Consider the following 22738-nt stretch of genomic DNA (forward strand, 5'->3'; position numbering starts at 1 on the left):
TTTGCACCTGCTCTAACTATTAAGTATTAATTGCATGCATGTTGTGCACCAAATTCGAAATTGTTAGGTGGCGGTGAGATTGGTTGGTGGAGATAACAGACCCCATACTCATGCAGTCGTTAAGTACTCCACACCATCTACGTGACTGACTAGTCCGAGTTGTATTGTGCTTTGACGGGGAAAGGGAATTCGCAGATGGCGATTGCATAGACTCGAATGAATAAGTGGTCTTCTTCGATCTGCTCATGTACTGCTGCCTCTAATAATTAGTGTTCATCATTTTTCTTTTACGACTAGCTGTACTTGATCATGACATCCATCTGAGAAATCAAAGAAGCTAGCTAGGGGTTTTCTTAATTAAAATTTCTCAAGCTATTCTTAATTATTATTATTATTATTATTATTATAAGATGTTACACTTTTTTTTTTTTTACTGTTGCCCTACGACATAGATTAATATTTAGGGCGGATTTTGTGATGAACTAGCCTGCTAGCTCCTTGATGATTTGATCAATTTTTACTTTGGTTTTCCTTTTCCAAATACAAAACAAGAAAGAGCCACACTATTGGCGTTACTATTAATTTGATCCATATTGACAATTCAACATCAAAGAAATCTGATGCTATTTAGCTAGGAGCCAAAAATATAAGGGTAAGGGTAAATAAATTCCCATTAATTAATGTACGTAAAATTTGAGAATGATTGTGATGGACATTAATTTGTAAATAACACTAACAGGCGACATTTTCTATGACACTTCTTGACATCTATATGAGGGTAATGGAAACAATAGGTGGGCCGGGTTGTCCAGAAACAAGGCATAGAGATTAAGTCAGGTATGCATGACAATTTTTGCGTAACATTAATTTTTGATATGTTGGTTGCTCCGGACTGGGATTTATTTATGGTGTGGAAACCACTTGGTTAATCAGAGGAGGACTATGCCCAAGTAAGCAGTCAGATTGGGGGTTTGGGATATTTTTCAACCCAACCTAACCCAATCCAACCTCTTCTAATTGAGAAATCTTCAATCAGAAGCTTAAAAACCAGCCCAACTAAACATACATAGGTTTTCAGGTTGGAGCCATTTTATTAGGCCTAATTATATATATATTATTAGTATTATTCCCATCCGCTGCATAGTTTTAGCTATAAACTTTTAGAATAATTTTATTGAGAAATAATAAACTAATAATCACTTGAATCTAGATCGTATAAATTGCATGTAAAGTATTGTTCTTAAAACTCTCAAGCAATCACACAACATATTTATATGAAAAATTAATTAATTTAATAATTAAAAACCTATATATGGAAACTTAACCAAACATATTTCATTAGCCAAAAAATAAAACATAATTCTTGTATGGGACATTACTTCTCTATAAGCCCAGTGTCCATAAAGCCCATCACCCTGTACAAGGCCCGGAACTCATTGGGCCTCAAATCTTGGAGTATCATGCGCGAATACATACTCTATCAGGTCCATGAACATGGTCCAGGTAAGCCTCGTCACCCAACCAAAAATCTGGGAACCGCTATGAAGCCAGTTATGACATGGACAGTGATGGTGAGATCTTACTTAGACAGGGAATGCAATTTTCCAAGGAGATGAGTCCCAAGGAGCTCGGCAGAGCCTAGGGAGTATCGCTGCCGAGTGGTCCCTCCAACAGTGGAACCAGTTTCAATGCCACTCTCACTACCTCTCACTCCCAACTAAACACCCACTTAAGGGTAATAACATTGGACCTCTCTTCCCACTAACCACGAAAATAATCATAGCCCTTCCACTAACCTTGGGCTATAAATAAGAGATCAGAATTCAAGATTGGGATTAGCATTTTTGGGGAGGAAAAACACTGGAAAAATTGAGAGGGTATTTAGAGAGGCAAAGATACATAGAGAAAGAAAGGGATTCCAAAAGGTCCAAGGAAGAGAGGAGGAGACGGGTATATCCGAGTGACTAAGTTTGGAACCCCCACAATAGGAAACCCAAAACCCACAATTCAAATAGATTGTGAGCCCAAATAGAGTTTAAGCCCAACAACTACATTTTGGGTACGCACAATTGGCGCTGTCTGTGGGAATCTCCTACGTAGCTGTGGTTCTATTGAGATGCGCATAGGAAAATTTCTGGAAGTCGGCTAGGAAGTTATGTTGAAAGTGGGTCTGGAGGGTCTTCGTAGGGGTCTATGTGGCAAGAAAGAAGGCAGAAAAGGCATGAAGACAGGCAGCATGAGGAAGCAGAACAATCTGGGCTCGGAGAGGGATCGTTTTAAACACTCCGGACAGTATCTAACTCCTTAGGGCGCAACCGCTTCAACAGAAGGGACCAAGAGCTTGAGCGGAGGGATCAGGAGCTTGAGCGTCTACGTAGGATGGTGAGGGATTTGGAGTTGGAAGCAAGGGGTAAACGTCAGAGAAGGGGCCAAGAGGAACGAAGGGAAAGGTCGGCTAGTGTAAGGAATCACCGTGCAGCAAGGTCCCATCAATCCATGTCTCATCGACACTGCGATCATTCCTGGGAGTATGCGGACCGTGATTCGACTTCCCTAGATGGGGGACGACCTCGGAATGTGGCCATGGACACAATGAGCCGGGCGTTGCGCCAAGCTGGTCGATCACCATTCTCGACAGATATAGAAAGTGCACTGATGCTGAGCAAGTTCGCGCGGCCGTCGTTCAACTCCTATAATGGAAAGACAGACCCGGTAGAACATGTAAGCCACTACATTCAGATGATGTCTTTGCACGCTCAGACGCGCTGATGTGTAAAGTCTTCCATTCGAGCCTCGACCCAACTGCTCTGAGATGGTTCAACGGATTAAGGAAAGGCTCGATCCATAGGTTTTCCAAATTGATCCAGGACTTTGGTGTACAATTCATGACATGCAGCTGAGTTCCGCAGCCTGTGGACGCATTACTATCAATGAAAATGGGGGCTGGAGAGACCCTTCGTAACTACGCTAACCGATACTGGGAGCTGCATAACGAGATCGGTAGGGGGAATAAAAAGATTCCAGCGAGCACTTTTTGAATAGGGTTGCCCGAGGAATCCAGACTGAGGGAATCATTGACGAGGAGGCCTCCCAAGGATATGAGGTAGTTGATGAGGCACATCGAGGAGTATAAGCGGTTGGAAGATGATTAGTTACAGAGCAAGGGGAAGGCCCCGGTCATAAATCATCCTCGGAATATCAGTTTCCAACCCAGACCCCGGAAGGATCTGAGGATTTTGGGGGAGTTGAGGTGGAGCCGTGAGGCTGGCCCCGAGCAAAAATCAAGCGAGGGTCATCGTTCTCTGCTTCACCATTTTCTCTACTTAGTCGAATTTGGCGCCTAAAGTACGGATTGGCTCGGCTGCTTGGACTTGGGTTTCGTTCCCTTCGACGGGAATGTGCTCCTGCTCTCTGTGGGCCCGAGAAACTCGTTCGGCCTAGGCAAGATCTTCAGCAGTTTTGTAGCAAGGACCGAGATCTCGAGCTTCACCGACGGTCAATTAGGGGGGGAGGAAGTTGGCGTGCCGGACGTTGATATAAGACCGCAGCGGACTATCTACTGAAAGGGCTTGGCTGAATGGTTGCCAAGTACTATACCCGGGGGCGCAACCGAGTATAAGGTGCAATGCCTAGAGCTAACCATCAGTATGAACGAATATTTCGGACCTGAGCACAACATTCAGGTCCCTCACATGCACCACTCTAATATTCGGGTAAATACTCTACCGTTTGCAACAAAGGAATACAAAAAGTTAGTATTCAAATAAGTAAAAAGAAAAAGAAAAGCAAGTTAGTGATCAGTACGAACCAACTTCACGCTGCGAGAGGGGGCAAGGGATTTCACCAGCAAACCAGTTGCAGTTCACCCGGACAAACTCCCCGGCGGAATTCTTGTTAGAAGTGGGTAGGCATGAAATTAGTCGTACCCGCATATCCCTGACTTTCAAGTAATAATTGGTGTTCTTATTCCCACACAGACTGTACATGTAGTTTATATCGTGATGGTTCAATTGCAAACCGTATATCTGATTCAACCTACTGACACAACTAACTACTCGAGAAAAATTAGGAGGGAGTTAGTCCGGACACAAACCATAAAACCTAAGGATATCGAGTAAGAAGGGATCCACGGGAAACGTAACCCCACCCCCCAAGATCAACATCAAAGGGAAAAAGGCGGTGTTAGAACCTCTGTAGAGAGCAATTTCGCTCTCATGGCAGTACGCCACATTCACATCCTCAGGGATGTTGAATGTCCTCCTAAAGGTGGCTAAGGACACCTCAGTGTTTAGAAGGTGCGCATAACCCATCCTAGACTCCAAGATTGAAGAAAGAAACTAAAGTAAAAGAGAGAGGTATAAGACTTACTTTGGGCTCTAGGAAAGAGGGGTATTTTGGGCTGAAGGATTAGCACGCAGATGAATGCACGGCAGAGAGGAAACTCAGAGAGTGAAGAACGTAAAAGTGAAAGAAGGATTCAGAACGAAATATTTATAGGAACCAGAAGGGAAAGGATAAATGCTATTTAATAAATGAGGAGTGGGAAATCCTGCGAATCCCTATATCAACTGCCATGCGCGTGTCGCCTCGGTTCATGAACCATCAGGTAATGATGACGGCTGAGCTAGCAGTCACATATCACACGCCTTTTTAGGGGGTGCATTAATGAGCCTTCTAAACCGCCCTATGCCTGCCCATTGAGTTTCTCAGATGGCGCCTGACTCTAATCCTTGACTCATGCCCGGGAGTTGGGCACGAATCAAGGGGGGCTATTGTACAGGACATTACTTCTCTGTAAGCCTAGTGTCCATAAAGCCCATCACCCTATACGAGGCCCGGAACTCGTTGGGCCTCAAATCATGGAGTATCATGCGCGAATACATACTCTGTCAGGTCCAGGAACATGGTCTAGGTAAGCCTCGTCACCCAACCAAAAATCTGGTAACTGCTACGAAGCCAGTTACGACACGGACAGTGATGGTGAGATCTTACTTAGACAGGAAATGAAATTTCCTGAGGAGATGAGTCCCGGGGAGCTCGGCAGAGCCTAGGGAGTATCATTGCAGAGCGGTCCCTCCAACAGTGGAACCAGTTCCAATGCCACTACCAATTCCAATACCACTCTCACTTCCAACTAAACACTCACTTAAGGGCAATAGCATTGGACCTCTTTTCCCACTGACCACGAAAATAATCATAGCCCTTACACTAACCTTGGGCTATAAATAAGAGATCAGAATTCGATATGGGGTTGGCAGTTTTGGGGAGGAAAAACACTGGAAAAATTGAGAGGGTATTTAGAGAGGCAAAGATACATAGAGAAAGAACGGGATTCCAAGAGGTCCAAAAAAGAGAGGAGGAGACGGGTATATTCGAGTGACTAATTTTGGAACCCCCACAGTAGGAAACCCAAAACCCAAAACCCAAAACCCACAATTCAAATAGATTGTGAGCCCAAATGGAGTTTAAGCCCAACAACTACATTTTGGGTACGCACAATTCTCTTCTAACTTATCGATTGTCTTATAATGACATTTGTAGTGCACACACATATAATATTACTAACAAAGAAAATGAAATTGAGAAATAGTAACATAAAAATGTTACTGTAGGGGTGATAGGTCTAGGAATACATATATATGTATCTATTGGGTCAAAGGCCCAATCTGAAGACGTTAAATAGTCCGAGGACGAGAGAATATCTTCTTGAGAATCCGTTTTGGTAAGTAAAAAGTCTGGTCAAGATCATCCGAGAAGGAGGTCCGAGGAGGAATACTTCCTCAGTTGAGCAAAACCAAGGTAGGAAAGTGCGGTCTGCCACCTAAAAGCAACGTTCTAGGAGATCTTGTAGATAAGGATATACCTCGTGACAACACAAGACAAGGAAATGTTATGAAATATCTAAAAGAAAGCTGCTACCACCGCATTGAATGCACTGCAGCTAACTCTCAGGCCGCATTAATGAGGAAGTAATGCCTGAGTATCAGTGTTCAGCCTTACAACTACTTCCAAAGGCTTCAGGAAAGTGTTGATAAGACAAGTATCCAAACCAACAATCTGATACATATGTGGAAGCTAGGGAGAGGAAGAAGGATGGTATAAAAAGGAGAGGAGACACTCAGGATAGGGGATCGAGAAGAAGGAGAGAAACATACTATAGACTAAGGAACAATATTTGTAATATGTTATTAAGTGAGGGAGACATATAAAGAAGAGCTAGCCTTCTCGGATTGAATCCGAGGACGATTTACCTTATATAAACTTGTTTCTATTATGATCTTGGCCCATTATAATTGGTATACAAACTCGTTAGAACCTAGATTTCAAACACACTCTCTACAAATTCATTGTATTGGGCTCTTTGGACATATTCCCTCTCTATTTTGGGCATAGGTACAAATTGTGTACTTACATTTACCATTCAAGAAAATTATTTTAATCTAATAACGCACATATAAACATAACACAAATACAACTTAGAAATAAAAAGGATGAAACCCTTATTGTAGGAGAGATTATAAAATTTGATATTCTTAAAAAATAAATAGATAAAGCCTATGAGAAAAAATATGAGTAAAAATAATTCATAAATGCAAAACCATATATATATATATATATATATATAGATAGATATAGATATAGGATTCAAAAGAAGATTGTATAGCCATAGAAGGATAAATCTCCATACCTTTAAGTTTAACTCAAATAATAATTGATGCTGACAAATCATGAAGGTGAGAAATATTTATATAGGTTTATGTAATGGATTTCATGAATTTAAAATTGCCTTTTAAGACTCATATGCAAAAACATTTAAAAACACACACACACACACACAAATAACAAAGAAGAAAAACATACTTGTAATAATATGGATGGTGGCTTTGATAAAGCATTCTACTACAAACAAAACCAACTCAAACAAAAAAATAATAATAATAACTAATGCCGGACACATCATAAATGTGAAATATTCATATGAGTTTATATAATGACTTTCATGGATTTAAAATTGCCTTTATGACTCATAAGCAAAACCATAAAATAAAACAAAAACAAAAATAAAGAAAGGAAACATACTTGTAATAGTGTGGATGGTGGCTTTGATAAAACATTCTACTACAAACAAAACAAACTCAAATAATAATTGATGTCTGACAAATCAAAAAGGTGAAATATTTATAAGAACAAATAAATTGTTATTTCTATCTGACAAAAAACAAAGAAGAAATATGACCAAAAAGGTTGCATATTTTGTTTAAAAAACTAAGTAGAAGTTTATAAGAATAAATTAACTGTTATTTCTATTTAAATTTTTTTTGCAATTTGGTGAAACCATATGGCACAGCCACAACTTTTAAGCTCAATTTTTATTATATAATATATGATATGATATTAAAATCCAAACATAATCAAAATCCAACTTGAATACAATTTCATTTTTAATTATTTTTTAATTTTATGCTACTTGCCCAATTTAACTTTATTAATTGATAGGCAACCAATTTATAATACTTAATGTAAAAGTCGAGATGACCACCTTACACATTTAAATAAGACCATCTCATCATTCTCAAAAAAAATAAGACTATCTCATCAGCTTAATTATTGTTTGGATGTTTCTACACGAGTTACAATCTTGTAAAAAAAATTAAGCTCTAATTCAATTTCTTATTCAATAAATGATTCAATTTACACGATTGTGTTGAAAACACCTTGCATGCTTGAATTTTTATTTTATTGAGAACTATATTGCATAGTCTTAGGTGATCATACTTGGAAGTGGTTACATACATTTGTACATGGGTTACATAGTGCTTTGCATAAAATGAAAGAGAGAATATTGGTATTCTATGTGTAATCTCATTTTTTTTTCTCCTCAAAATGTTTTTCTTTGACAATTGTTCTATCAATTTTCTTAATGGGAGAAAGTTGTTTTCACAACCCTTGCTCTTCACAGAGGGAGTTTTATTTGTTTGCATTTCATATGTGTGCCATTCATATTATAAAGTTGTGATTTCCAATTATGTTGTGTTGACTTTAATTTCGTACCAAATTTTATTGTAATTTCTTCAGTCATTTTCCTTGTATGTATGTGGGATTAATTGTGAGGGATGAGTGTGAGAGATCGGTGAAGACTTAAGCTTTAAAGGATGAACAAATGGATTTCGCGACTGTCTCGTGAGAAGCTTACCTGCGAAAAGAGCCATGTGCAGAGCACATGACTGGAAGATGAAGAATCGTGCCAGGTTGGATGTTTCGCAAGTGTCTCGCGGGTAAGGCTAACCCGCAAAGGACTTGCAAAACTCTCTGTTTGGCAAAAAATTATATTTTGCTTTACCATGTCTTTACCCACACTATATATACCCTCATTACTCACAAATTGTAGGGAGTTCTTTTCAGAGAGAAAACCTTAGAAAATACACTTGAGAGTTAGAGATTGTTATATCCACAATCATCTACACATTTCCGTGTGGTTTTCCTCAACTCCTACATCTCCATCTCTATATATCTTTGAGAGGTTGCTAGCTCAAACACTTACCACACCCATTCTGAGTGTAAAATGAGATTTTGGTGTTGCTAGGAAGCATTGGAATGTGTCATTCATTAGAGGATGCAATCGGGCTGAATTGCGAGATTCGGAAAACTAGAGAAGACAAGGCTCCAAGAAGTCAGTTGGTAGCAGGAGCTTGAAGGGCTCAAGTACATAGGGTAGACTAGGCTTGGATGGTCTTTTGTTATTCATGTACTCCAATTTTATTCTCTAGTGGATCAATTTCAAGTTGGAAGGTCGCGGAGAGGTTTTTTGCCGAGTTCTTCGGTTTCCTCTTTGTTAACACATCTCGGTGTTATCTTATGTTTGCATCTCTCTTCCCTACCCTTTAAGCTTTTCTTTTATTGTTGATAATGGATGAATATGAATTAGGGTAGTGATAAAGGTTCTTTGCGTTTATTTACTCTTGTTCCGCACTTGATATAAGTTAGAGTAAAAGCTACCTAGCCGTAATTTTTATTTGAGGGTCTGAACAAGCGCTCGTGTTTTTGCATAAATCCGAACTTTCACATATTTTTCATACGTTATCCCCTTGATATCCATAGCCTCTTGTTTCTTTACATTCATGCTTGTATATGGATTCTTTGTGCCCCTTTAATCATCTTTATGTTTCCTTGGTAGAGCTTTATAGCTTTTTGTGCCCTCTGTCAATCATAATAAAAAAGGGGGAGAAAATATGGCTTTTGGAGATTCTACATGTTAGGGGGAGCAATACATGTCTTTGTAAGGGGGAGCTATGTTTTATTTGCTTAGGGGGAGAGCATGATGTACTTTGGAGTTTTGTACCCATTTTTTTATTGGTATACATATTCTTAAGCTTTACTTGTTTATTATCTGTCATTGTTTTTCATATGGTGTGCATAACATATTTGTTAAGTGTTTTCAGGCAAGACAGGTACGAAGCCAATCAAAATAGTCAATCCTAGTTCATGTTATGATTTCTCAAGATTGGTTGTTTTTAGATAGGCTAGTTTGTTTGAATATGAGTTCATTTATTGTATTCGGGTTATTAATGTATTGGGCTTACTTTTGTACTTGAAGTTTTGTCATAGATTGACAAGGGGGAGATTGTTAGGGTTATGTGTTTTGATATTGTCAAACCATGCCAAATTGTGTGTCTTTTATTGAGTTTTGATGTGTCTTAAGATTATAATTGAAGATCAAGTTGAAAACACAAAGTTTGCTCAAGAAAAACACATTTTCAAGACATTTTCAGCATGTACCTCGATTGTAGCTCGACACTACCTTGATACCTCTTGATAGAAGCTTGAAACCTACTGCCTCCTCGACACAAGCTCAACACCTCCTCGATCTATCGAGCTTTGCGGATCAGCAAAAATCAGTAACGTGAAAAAGCCCATAACTTATTCGTTTAAAGCCTGAATTGAGATCCGTTTGAACTAGTATTTAAAGGAAGTTATAAGCCATCTATTGGAAGGCTTTTTAGAGAGAGAAACACCCCCTTTAAATGGCTAGGATTTTGTAACCCAGTTTTCTCTATTTCACAAAAAAAGAGTTTCAGAGTAAATTTGAAGATTCCATTGGTGAAGAAGCTGAAGTCATAACAACCACCACAAACTTGCTACTATGAAGAAAACCTTCAAAAGGTTTTTAAAGTCAATTGGAGGTTCCAATTGTGATTGTAGGTGGAGCGTTCATATCTTGGAGAGTTTAGGGGTTTTGAAGCAATAAAAGATTTCTACTATAAATTCATCTATTGGGTTTATAGAGTCCAGGGACAAAGATTTTATACTAAATCTAAAACTTTTCTTTATTATAGTGAATTGTTTTTTGGGAAGGTTTTCCTCCAAGTTTTTTTTACTGTGAAACTAGTTTGTTTCATTGATTTTTCTAAGTCATCATATTTTGTCTTATTTACTATTTTATTATGCATGATATTGATATGATATTAATATTTGTTTGTTTGAACAATGATTTTCTTAATAGATCTAATTAACAACTTGGTTTTAAAACTTGTTAATTATATTAACTAAAGTCTAAATTTTCCAATATATAAATATATAGACACACGTTACTCTTGTTATTGTGTTTTTCTTTTCAAAATCATGTGTTTGAATTTTCCTTTCTTTTTTTTTTTCTTTTCACAAGATTCTTCCTAAAGCAAATATTATTATCTTCGTATCTCCCTTTGTAGGAGAAAAGAAAAGTCGCTAACGATCTTATGGAAACTAGCCTTGGGATCGCCAATCACATGCATATACATACGATCTGTGGCTATGTCTTTTAGTAGCAACTAGCAAAGCAAAAGTGGAAACTGGTGGACCATCTCTCTAAAGTCTAAACTAGCTAGTAGCTAATGGCCGGTTTGAGTGTGATCTTTCTTTGTGATGGGCCCAATTGGGGTACGATGGCAAGACATATGAGATAGCTGTGGAATTGGTTGTCAAATAACCTAGGTTTAGTCCTAATTATACTGTTATAATCCTTGGGTTAGTTCGGACTTCGGAGTTAGTCCATAATTAGTCTACCAGACGTACTTCAATGGATTCATGGTAGCCACCTAGCTAAATTATATGGTTGATCACTGAGGAGTATAGTTTGATGGTAGAAGTACTTATATCACTTTACATATATAACATTTAGTAAAAGTTGAGCGGTTCAATCCGTGACGATTTAACAAATGTTTTTTGTCCAAAATAACAGTCTCATCATGGCCTCAGTGATACAAATAATATTACTCATTATTGTCACACAGGGTGAAATCAATAAATTCACACCAGAAGCCTCTTTTTTCATTAAAAAAAAAAAAAAGAGGTTTCATTTAGGGGTTTTTTTTTCTTCTAGATGTAGGTTTCTAAGTATGAGTCACATTCATTGATGATAATTATTTTGGGTTTCTTTTCTTTCAATTTAGTTCTTCCTAATATTTTCTAATTGTACACGCAGAACTTGGTTATCTCTCTCTCTCTCTCTCCATTTCTTCCAGCCAATCCTATAAGGATCAGTCTTTATTCTTGTTGTGTAGCATCTCAACAAAACTCCATACGCGTCTATATGTGTCCTAATTAAATCTTCATATTTTTTGCATAAGTTTGTAGTATATCAATTATGTAAGAGACCCAAGCTTTAAGTTTAACCATGTTATCACATAAATTAATGAGCTATATCGATGCCTGAAGAACAAGTTTAAAGTTTTACCCAGAAAAAAACAAAAGGGATGAGCAACGATATGAATAGAGGGAAGATGGTGATTATGATTGATGAATTGACAGAATTGTTCTAATGGGTCATGTCTGAAAAAAAAAAAAAAAAGTAGTAGTAGTAGTAGTAGAAGGTTCAACGCCTACGCAGTTAGGTCTGTGTATTTAGCCCTCTTCTTCCTCCTCAAACAAGATTCTTCTCATCATTGTGCTAGCGACTTCCCCACCTCGCCTACTGTACGGAATCTCTAACCAAGGAAGATTAGGAATGGTCCTAAAAAAAAAAACTTGATACCATTCTAGTCATCTAAAAGCAGTTAAGTTTATCTTTAGTTCCATAACAAACCTTTTTAAACTATTTTTCCAAACTTCGAATCATAAAGAGCTCCAATAAAAAAAAAAAATAATAAATAAATAAAATTAAGATTGTGGTCTACCTACATTTTCTAGAATAAGTTAAAAATCCACCATAGCTTTCGTTTTTTTTTTTTTTTCAGTTTTTAATCATATGATCATGTTAGTTTTGACTATAGAGAAAGATTCTTTTAAGTGGGTCTTCTCATTTTCACATAGCAGGCCTTGTGCATGCTTTTCACGTACTATAATCTTAAATTACTATCTTATTTTTTATGAACTTGTTATGCTTTTAAACTGATAGGAACATGTTAATAATATATTAATTGATCATTATGAGGTCTGCCAACAATGAACCGTCGTAGGGGTTTCTTTTTTTATGATTGAGCATGTCGAGTGAGTTCATGCTGCATTAAGTTATAGTCTTTGAAAAACTTTCTCTCTATAGTTAAGTCCTTTTAGATATACACTACTATAAATTTTTTTTTAAAATCTTTTCCCCTCTTTCTGTGTGTGTGTTAAATATACTTTATATTCTATAAAAAAAAAAAAGTTATAGTCTTTGAGAATCATTGGTTCTAGAAGTATTTGGCCCTTGTCCCTATATTTTCACTTCATATAAGATGTGGCCAAGATTGGTCGCCCGAAAAGGAGCTACTATTTGCAATTAAAGCTTAGGTTGGTAGTGTATATATGAAACTTCGTGACAGAAGCTTCAAGCAAAATTCAATAAATTAATGGAAATGATGCTTGACCACTGCCCAAGTTGGTTATACAAGAAGAACGTATATTGTATATTCGATGTATACATGTTTAGATTCTTCACGATTTTGAGACTCACATACCATGAAAATGATGATGTATACATATATTAAATGTAGAAGATAATTATTTTTGTTGACATAGATAGGTCTTGGGCTTTAGACTCACTCTCTTTCATGACTTTCACTACTACATATGCTCAATCTTCTCTTGTTCCCCATTACTCTAATGTTGATTGGGCTAGAAATCACATTAATCAAAAGTCAACCACCACTTATATTTACTTCATTTTTTGTTATTCTTGGATTTCTTAGCAAAGTAAGAAACAAATTGTTGTGGTTCGATCCAATACTAGAATTGAATATCATGCCCTTACTAACACCAAATATGAATTTTTTTTGCTTTGATGGCTTCTCAAGAATTTAGGTGTCCACATTATTTATCACTTTCCTTTATTGTGATAATCAGAGTGTCATTCAGATTATTCATAATGATATATTTCATGAACAAACCAAATACATCAAGACTGATTATCATTTTTTTTTCTATTATCATCTTGTCCATAGCATTCTCAAGTTGCTCTCTATCTCCTCTCAAGATCAACTTGCATATATTTTTCACTAAGTTATACCCTGAGGAACGTCTTCATGCTTTGGTTGTCAAACTTAAGTTTGTCTCTCACTCAACCTTGAGTTTGAAGAGGGTTATTAATGTGAATAGTGGCTTTAGAACCATTTTCCTTATTTTACATAGCACACGTATTTATACTGCATATGTATGTCTTGTAGTACGCTACTATACCTCTTATATAAAGGCATTTTTGTACAATTTATTGCTTGTAAAATACAATAAAATTATTCAGTATTTTTAACAATTGTAAAAGAAATCGAAGCAGATAATCTAATATCTTTCAGGGTTGATTGCACCGGAAACTTGGTTTGTAAAGGATCCAAGGTGCCAAAGACTTTTTCACCAAGGAGTTAACTAAAATTTGGTTACCTTGGTCAAGGCCCTCGAGTGATAAAAGAATTTCTAACCTGTTATTTAATCAATGGAAGCTTCCACAACAACAATCAGTATATGAAGTAGTTTTAACGCTGTATTGAAAGTAAAGACTTATGAAGCTTTCACAATCACTATGTGGTGGTGGTGGTTGTTTTTTTTTAACCTTTTCTTAGTATTATGTTACCCTACTGTCACCTGGGATTCTCTACTATTGTATATAGCATTTGATATTTATAAACATTAGTCTTCTCCTTCAAGAACCCTAGCTAACAGTACTGAAACTATATATATTTACATGCACAGACAAATTCCAGTATTATGACAGTACTGTTATAATATTTTGATAGTCGGCATCGTCAACACTCATAGATATATAAGAAAGATTCTTAGGTGGCCAGGACCCTCATTCATGTGTCAACTGCAACAACCGAACCTTCCATCCCTTGACCAAAAGAAACACGTAAGGTTGAATAAATAAATAAATATATATATATATATATTGCAGCTACATTTGTCACTACAAATTTTCGGTCGCCGCTGACCCACTGCCATTTCCTTTTCCACTTAATTTTCAGTACCATATATCTACCAGCACAGCTATTAATTATTATAAAAGAAGCTTATTAAAGCCTTGGACAGGTAGGAGGAATCATTTTAATTTTTTTGATTTTATAGCACTCTCCACTAATATTTTGTGATTTTGAATCCTCTCATAACTCTCACTGTACGGTATATAACATTATTTAAACCCCGAAATACCCATTTAATTAGTGAGGAAAAATAGAAGAAGAATCTGAACTACCAATATTTTACAATGCGTACATTTTGAATTATATTATCTTTATTAGTTTCTTAAACATTAGGGAAAATTCTATATCGTGTACTGTTTCTCTAGGTTTACAAAATATAAATGGAATGAATTTTGTCACTTAATTAATAGATCTTAAAATAGTGTTGACTGTTAAGTCATTTTTTTTGTTTGAATGCTGATGATGTGATTAAAATTTAACCTAATTATTTCACAATAGATTACTGGAATTTGTAAGAACTCTACGGTCAAATCATTCTTAAAACTTTAGATAATCTTAGTCCTACAAAACACATTATCATTTTAATTAAAACCTCAAATATATAACGCTTTCAACCACGTACGTACTCACACCTCTAATATGGTTGAAGTTATATGTTGTATTGAGAGGTTGCACTTGCATGCCCCATTGAATTTTGGACAAATGTTTGGGTTCAAAAGTTGAAATGGCTACTGTAAATCCAATTTTCCCATACAATTATACCTTGCTTTAATTTAGATTTTGCACCCACGGATAAGTTTCGTTTTGGAGGGATAGGCCTCAGCTAAAACAGTGAATTTTATATTTTCTTGGTTGTTGGGACTCGGGAGTTGGGACGGGGGATTCTAAATTTCTAACGCAATGTTCAAGGGGTGAGGGGGGGGCCAACACAGTTCCAATTCCAGAGAAAGAACAAAAGCAAAAGCTTTAATCTTCACTTTCTCTATTCCCATGGGCGAAGATCTGCCTTTCCCTTTACCATCAAACCCTCTCTCTCATTCTCATTTTGCTTGTGATTACGATCTCGAATCTTTCATTTTTCCTCCTCTTTTTCTTTCTTTCTTTCTTTCTTTCTTTCTTTCTTTCTCTCTTTTCCTTCTTCCTTATCAAACTGTATTGTCAGTATCTACCTGAGAGTGTTACATCATGATCGACAACTAACCTATGACGCATCCCCACATTCTTTTCAGAAACTCAAAACTTCCAATAAGCTTTTCTTTGTTTTTCTCAAACACCCCCCCCCCCCCCCCCAAAGACATTAAATATATATATAAACTGGTATATATAATCAACAACAAAATTTGAAATTGAAAGACAAACCCCTTAATTGGTCGATCGGTATGATATGCATACTGTGGCCATCAAGCTCAAAATTATCTAAATGACTAGCAGTATATATATTCATCACTATCGTCATTGTCCAAATCAAAATCAACTCATTATGAAAAGAGATATAGGTATAGAATTTATAGCAAATTGGTTCTACATGACTCTTTTGGACTGCAAAATTTGGCCTAACATAAAGCACTTCCTCACTATTTACATAAACACAAACATTCTAAGTTGATCAAGCTTAAACAGATTGATGCCTAGAATGAGTTCCTGCAATTTCTAGGCCTTCATGAGATCCAATCCACTAATTAAACTGATACCAATAACCAACTTAAAACATTTATGACATATATATAAAATTTTGGCTCTGTATAATATAACTGGAATTACATTATCAAGCCATTAGCAATGGCCCGATTAGTATCAACATGAGTGGTTTCATACACTGGAAGTTCTTCACTATACCTATTTTTCCCCATTACAACAAGGTGATCAAGCTCAAAAAGATCTGAGCTTGAGCAACTGGATGCATCATCATCATCTTCATAAATATAATCATTTTTGGCATGAAAATCTCGCATTGTTATCTCGTTCTTTTTCTGTTTTTGATGATGATAATCTCTTAGAAACTCTCTAGCCGCCTCTTCCACGCGCCGGGTTTTCTCCAAGACCTGGAATTTGAGCTCTTCTTCATTCCTTCTTGTAGGAGATCGTCCAATTTTCCACGCTGTTGGCACTGACCCCGCCATTAGACTTGAATTGTCTTCCTCGTACAAGCATTTATGCCCACATGGACGACAATCTTCGTCCACAATCACACTTACCGGGTAGAATCGGACCGTCCTTTTAACCCCATTGCGTAGCTTTTCTCTAGAAGAAGGTGAATTTTTGCTCAGGCATGATCTTGAAAACGAAGATGCAGAAGAACAAGCTGTTGAGGCTTGCACTGACTTGGATTTCCTCTCCACGATAACAGCATCATCATACCCTTGAATTGACGATGTTGACGTGTTCTTCGTTTTCTTTGTATTCCCTGTTGCAAAAAGAGAATTTAGGAAATTCGCGAAGCGACCACCAGGTGAAATTGGCTGTTTCACCTTCTTTAGACTGGCATAAATCTTTAATGCCCTCGATTTTGACTTAATTATGCCTTCCTCAAGCTTTGGAGTCTGCCCTGTAGTAGTAGTAGTAGTGGTATTATGATTATGATCATCACACATATGCAACTCCCTCTGTTCTTGATACAGAGTGCTCTGTTTCCTCTCTGTTCTCTCCGATCGGGCAGAGACGCTGCTGCATACAGATTTAGGCCTTGGAGGTGCGAAACAGGAGGACCTCGATCTCACACCGAACACAGACTCCGTATCAGAGGATGAGAATCCTCCGGAACTAGAATCTGAAGAGCTTGAAGTGGAGCTGAAGAACAGAACATCTTGGTCATGATCATGATCGTGCTGTGATTTTCTCTCCAATTCTGTCAAGTACTGTCTTCGATGTGTAGTAGCCTTTTCTTTGGCCTTCTTATCCATCCACTTCTCGATCAAACAGGCTCGGCGAAGACTAGCCACCTCTTCCTCTTCCAGAGCTCTATTGCTTTTCCCACTACCTTTGCTCTGTTTTTTTCCCATTGTTTCTCTGTAAAATTTCAATTCTCCACTCCTTTTGTCACCGTCGTCAATGGAACGGTAAATTTTGTCCAGTAGAGTTGTAGAGAAAGACGGGTTTTTTCTTTCGTGGCTGTATCTATCTTCTCTCAATGTTTTCTCCCACCTATCCATGTTTTTGTAGGCGGAAAATGTGTAGGAAATTTAACAAGCGAGAGAAACTATGTGTGTGTGAATGATAGAAGAGAGTGACAAATGAGAAGTGAAGGTTCAGAGCTTGTTGTCAGTTGTTGTCTGCTAAGATAGAAAAATAAAAATAAAAGCTGGTGATGAAAATCATGTGAAAGAAACTGCTAGAGAAAACCGGTGGGAATTATTATTGTTGGAGCAAATGGGTTTTGTCTCTCTGAAAATTTATGGGTAATGAAAATGTGAGAAGGAAACATGAAGTATAAACGGAGCTATTGAGTATTGATGCCTGTGGTGGTGTTGAGAGAGAGAGAGAGAGAGAGAGTAATGAGAGCTAAATGGCACGCCTTGAAGATGAAAGGGAACAGGAAGTGAGAGAGAGAGAGAGAGAGAGTGAGAGACTTTATAAAGGGTCTTCACTTCAGTCACGCGCGAGCATGTCCGTCCAATAGGAATAGGAATAGTAAAAGGAAAGGGAGAGCCAATGCCAGTTTGGCTTTTTCTTTTATGATCCCCCAAAATCAAATAAAATTTTACCTCTCCCAAATCCCAATGGAAATGAAATGACGTTTGTAATTTTGTAAATTGTTGTATTCCAATTCGAATTTCAAGCCGTTGATCATGTTTAATAATAGCTAGCGTACGCTCTCTCGTACGTAGAAAAAAAATATAAGTATGATGCAGAGAAAGCAGAACAATTAGTGTCATAGTCATACTGGTGGGCTCCACGTTTTGCCTGTCTGTGCCCTGTAGTGTATTTTTGGACAGGCAAGGGCAAGGCATGTTGATGTTGGTCAGTTTGGTGTAACTTTATGTCCATTACTGCTATATAGATTAATTAGTGCGTTCTGCATGGGTAGAACTGCTACCCGCTGGATCATCTCTCATTTTATTTTATAATATAGTTTTTCGAAACAAATGTTGTTGGGTCCTTCAGAGGGTGGATAAATTTTCTTTTTTCTTTTTTGAAACTTAGAAGATTGTTGAAATTCAAACAAATTTTCAGAATTCGGTTGAATAATTTAATTCAATAAGTTGGGTGGAACTGGAATATTATTATGTGTTAGGTAGTAGCATCATATATATGATCCTATATTTGGTGCTTCTATCTCTTCGTATTTTTGGCTGCAGCTGCATTTAAAGATTCTACCATTACTGATAAATTATTTAGCAATTAAATTGGTCCATCAATCTACTTATGTGCAAATTCTCCTCTTTTTTTCCTATCTTAGATAGAATTATATTATAACTTAATATAATGTATGTAAAGCTTCCTTTTGAAAAATTGAACCTCAATCCTAATCTCATCTATTCAATAATCATCACTCCAAAAGTGCACAATAGTATGTGAAAGTTTTTACCCCTATTTGTTGAGTTGAGTTGACCTCAAGATTGAGGAGGCCACGATAATAAATCATACACATACAATTATTAAATTTAAATCCCTCTCTTGAATTAATTGTGGTAGGAAGAGGATTGAAGAAGCCAGGCATGAAGGTTCCGTGCTTTTGGTATAAATTGTGAAAGTCTCATCTAACTGGCAAACTAGTAGTTGATTATTCAATACACTATATAGGTCAAGATATATGTTGTTCAATGTCACCATATACAATATGTTAGAATAGAAACTTCTTCCTTCTTTTGTTTGTTTCTTGTCTTTGCTAATAAGAGATTTCACTTCTTTATACAATAGTTGCCTCGGTCATGGAATTGTTTGATATATGCAATATGTTCAAGTGAAATATATAAAATGATATGCTTATCAATAAAAAGTACTTCTCAAAAAACATTTATATATATATATATATATATATATATTTATTTATAATAAGATCTTTCTAAGATACGTCCATTTTCTCATCTTAGAGCTGGCATATACTTTTAATAAGATTTGCTTCCCCTTGGCTTAAAGATGCGATAATATAGGAAACTGAAGTTCTACATTTTGCAAAGTTAAGTAGAAAAAAAATTATATAATTAATTAAAATCACAATTCCAAATACTTTAATTGACATATTCACATTATTATTGTTGTTATTTTATTAAGTAGGTATATACAGGCCAAAACATTATTCTGGACCATGCATATAATTGGGGGAAAGATTCTCAATTAAAAAAAAAGGGGGAATAGCTCATGTATTTGACGAGGGTATAATCATTATTCGTTAATATCTATTATTGTATTCTAAACTTATTATTCCATTCAGATTACACAGAAGTCATGCATGCGCTATATATTGGACTGCCCGGTAGAAGTATTAGTGAGGTAAACATTTTAATGGTAACCATCCAAATCCAAGACATTAAAAAAATACTGATGGAATCGTCGACGACAATGAAAAATTACAGGTAAAAAAATATAAAGATTTTGCATAAAAAATCCCCTTAGCTCCTAACTGGTAATGACAGAGAGTTCATGGGCCCATGCATTTTGCTTTGTTAACGCTATCATGATTGTTTGAATTTTGAAAGTGTTAGAAGAAAGCTCCATTACCGAAATATGGAAATGACAGTTTAAAAAGAGAAAAACAAGTGGATGAAAGATCTTCTTCAATGATGCAAAATTGGCGTTTCACCCTGGGTAAATTATATATATGCATGGAAGGAGAGCCTCAAATTTAAATATTGACTTTCAATCATTCCAAACCCAAATAATCCACAACCCTCTCTCTCTCATACGCGTAAAATTACACGTTTAAATGCTTAATTTGATAACTGCGCTCTCACGCATGATGATTGATGAAGTTTGAAACTTCTTCATGTATTGCCTTTTTCTTCAATTAAACTGTGCTGCGTTAGGATTGAAACCAGCAGTCACCATAATTAACAATAAAAATTTATTAATTCACTAGTAAGTTAAATCAAAAATAAAAAAAATATTTGTATTATTGGCTTTTTTTTGGTTAAATTGTTAGAACCATAATACGATCTTTGATACAGGATACTCAATATTTTTATTGGTATTAAAAGCATTATAACTCAATGGCACGTTTATACTCTCCTTTATCAAAAAAAAAAAAAAAATTACTAATATTTAAATCTTCCTCCCCACAACTACTAATTTTTTTCTTAAAAAAAAAAACTATTGGTAAACATATAATTTACACACTATAAAGTATAAATTCTATAAATTGTCATTTTAGTCCATTAAGTTTAAATCTTGTCATTTTAGTTTGTTAATTAATTTTTACAATATTGTAATTTTAGTCCTTCTATCTATTTTCATTTTCAAAATATTGTTAACTCAATTTCTTAAAACATCTATTATATGCTTAATTTTTTTTTTAACTATTACAATAAGTAAAGGAGGAGAGGTCCAATCATGGTTCTTTATAGAAGGGAGATCAGACAAATAAATTTCGTTCTTAGACCCCCTCAGCCCTCACCTTAGCACCAAAACTCATCAAAAAATAATAATTAGGAAAAAAAAACAAAAAAGAGAGGAGAAATCCATCCAGAAAATAATCAGAATAACAGGACAAGATCATGGTTAATCAAGCTCAAATTGGACCCGCATGCGGAAGAGATAATTGGCTGGCAGGAGGTGTGAGCAACCACATAAAAGACCACTCTCACTCACATCACATCTTTGTTACCTGGTTTGATAAGTCAAAATTGTTGTTTATTTCGCATTTAGCAAACCAACAACATCATTAATTAGACTGAAAAGGATGGGTTGGACGTACATTAAGATCCAATATTGAACCCCACCAATTGATTGCCTAGACTGCATGGGTACCATAAGGATCTGCCCCCATAATCCTTGCCAAGATCACATGTTTCCCAAATTTGGTTTTCTCATGTTCAACCATCTCAAGACAGAAGTTATGATGCATTCAACATCCATAACCCTTTATGCACCCTAACTTGAAGATAAGAAAAAAGGGTGATGCAGAAAGGTCTTTGATTTGGTCTCATATATATTTGGTTCCATTTAGTATGTTAGCCATTTGGTTTAGGCTATAAATAAGATACACGCAAGGTGGCTTCCACCAACAATTAGACAATAATCTTATGTACTTTAAACGTCTGATGGCAATGGCCTAATGGATTTTGGAGAGATTAAATATTAGCTAGGTAGGGCCTCTTTAATTTGAGGGATTGTGACAAAGTTGTAGACCATGGACCTAGGCAAAGCACTTTCCTTTCACTTCTTCAATCCCACAATGAAGACTCGTCAGTGGCCACTGGCCAGTGCCTTAGAGTAAGCTAGACCCACATTCACGTCTCTTGGCCCTTCATGAATTCATAGAATCCTCTCCCGATTTCAACATAAACGGTTTCATTGAAAAAGAAAACCCTTCATATTTTAGATTTCTTTTATTAGTGATCAATATGATTTCCTAGTCAAAGACTTTAGTCTATTATATACCTTAATCTAGATTTTATTGAATCAGGATCGATCCACTTCTTGCATTACAAGTTAAGTAATAACAAAGAAAAAACTTAAGTAATCCTCATCCTATTTATAGTGCAATTATTTGTAAAACTAGATAAAAGTCCTTGATATAACCTAGCTAGCAAGTATTTGTAATGCTAAAAGCTTTTGGATTTAACTAGGGAATATTTTAACTATCTCAAAAAAATTTTAACTCCCTAGATTCGTCAGGGACTAAGGCATCGTTAAATCCAATAGCATTGTCAGGCACCCAAGGAGCATCAGGCCTCCCACACGTCAAGTGACGCCAATGGCAGCAGTTAGACACTTACCCATCTAGTATTTCATGTGGCTGACGAATCTCCCCTGACCAAAGACCCACCATATTTGGTTGCACATCATTATATTTGTTTGTTCTCTACTCAAATATTTCCATATGGAAAGAGCTTGCATGCCACACCCAAAAATCCTTTTACATATTCATATCTCCAAACATGGGAAGTTAAGCCCAAGAATCTCGGAGCATTAGTTCCACACTCTCCTTATAAGAAAATAGCTTATATTCACATAATCTTGGTCAACTCTATATTATTATATAAGTACCAAGTCCCCTCCTCCCCAAGGTACATAGAATTTCTTAACTTTCATATTTTTAGAGTTATTAAAAATCATTCATGTACTAACTTTACATTCGGAGGGTCTTTAGCCACCCCACTAGTGCTCTCTATAGATTCCCCAACTTTTATTCTTCAAATACCCCCCAATTACTGCGCATCTAGACGATCGACTCACTGACGATTTCGTTCATCATTGCCTACTATATATACTTT

General features: G+C 36.3%; 1 protein-coding gene across 1 annotated transcript; it reads right to left on the reverse strand.

Annotated features, from left to right (window-relative positions):
* Nucleotides 1-16061: 16061 nt before the first annotated feature.
* LOC142609047 (protein BIG GRAIN 1-like D) lies at nt 16062-17878 on the reverse strand. Its single transcript, XM_075780690.1, has one exon. It carries the CDS (start codon nt 17513-17515, stop codon nt 16124-16126), a length of 1392 nt encoding a protein of 463 aa, XP_075636805.1. The 5' UTR covers nt 17516-17878; the 3' UTR covers nt 16062-16123.
* Nucleotides 17879-22738: the final 4860 nt, after the last annotated feature.

This window comes from Castanea sativa, chromosome 1, assembly GCF_040712315.1.
Source record: "Castanea sativa cultivar Marrone di Chiusa Pesio chromosome 1, ASM4071231v1".
NCBI lineage: Eukaryota > Viridiplantae > Streptophyta > Magnoliopsida > Fagales > Fagaceae > Castanea > Castanea sativa.

What these genes read in the sequence shown, in the direction of transcription:
- LOC142609047 (XM_075780690.1), bottom strand. Translation starts at nt 17,515, where the DNA reads ATGGATAGGTGGGAGAAAACATTGAGAGAAGATAGATACAGCCACGAA.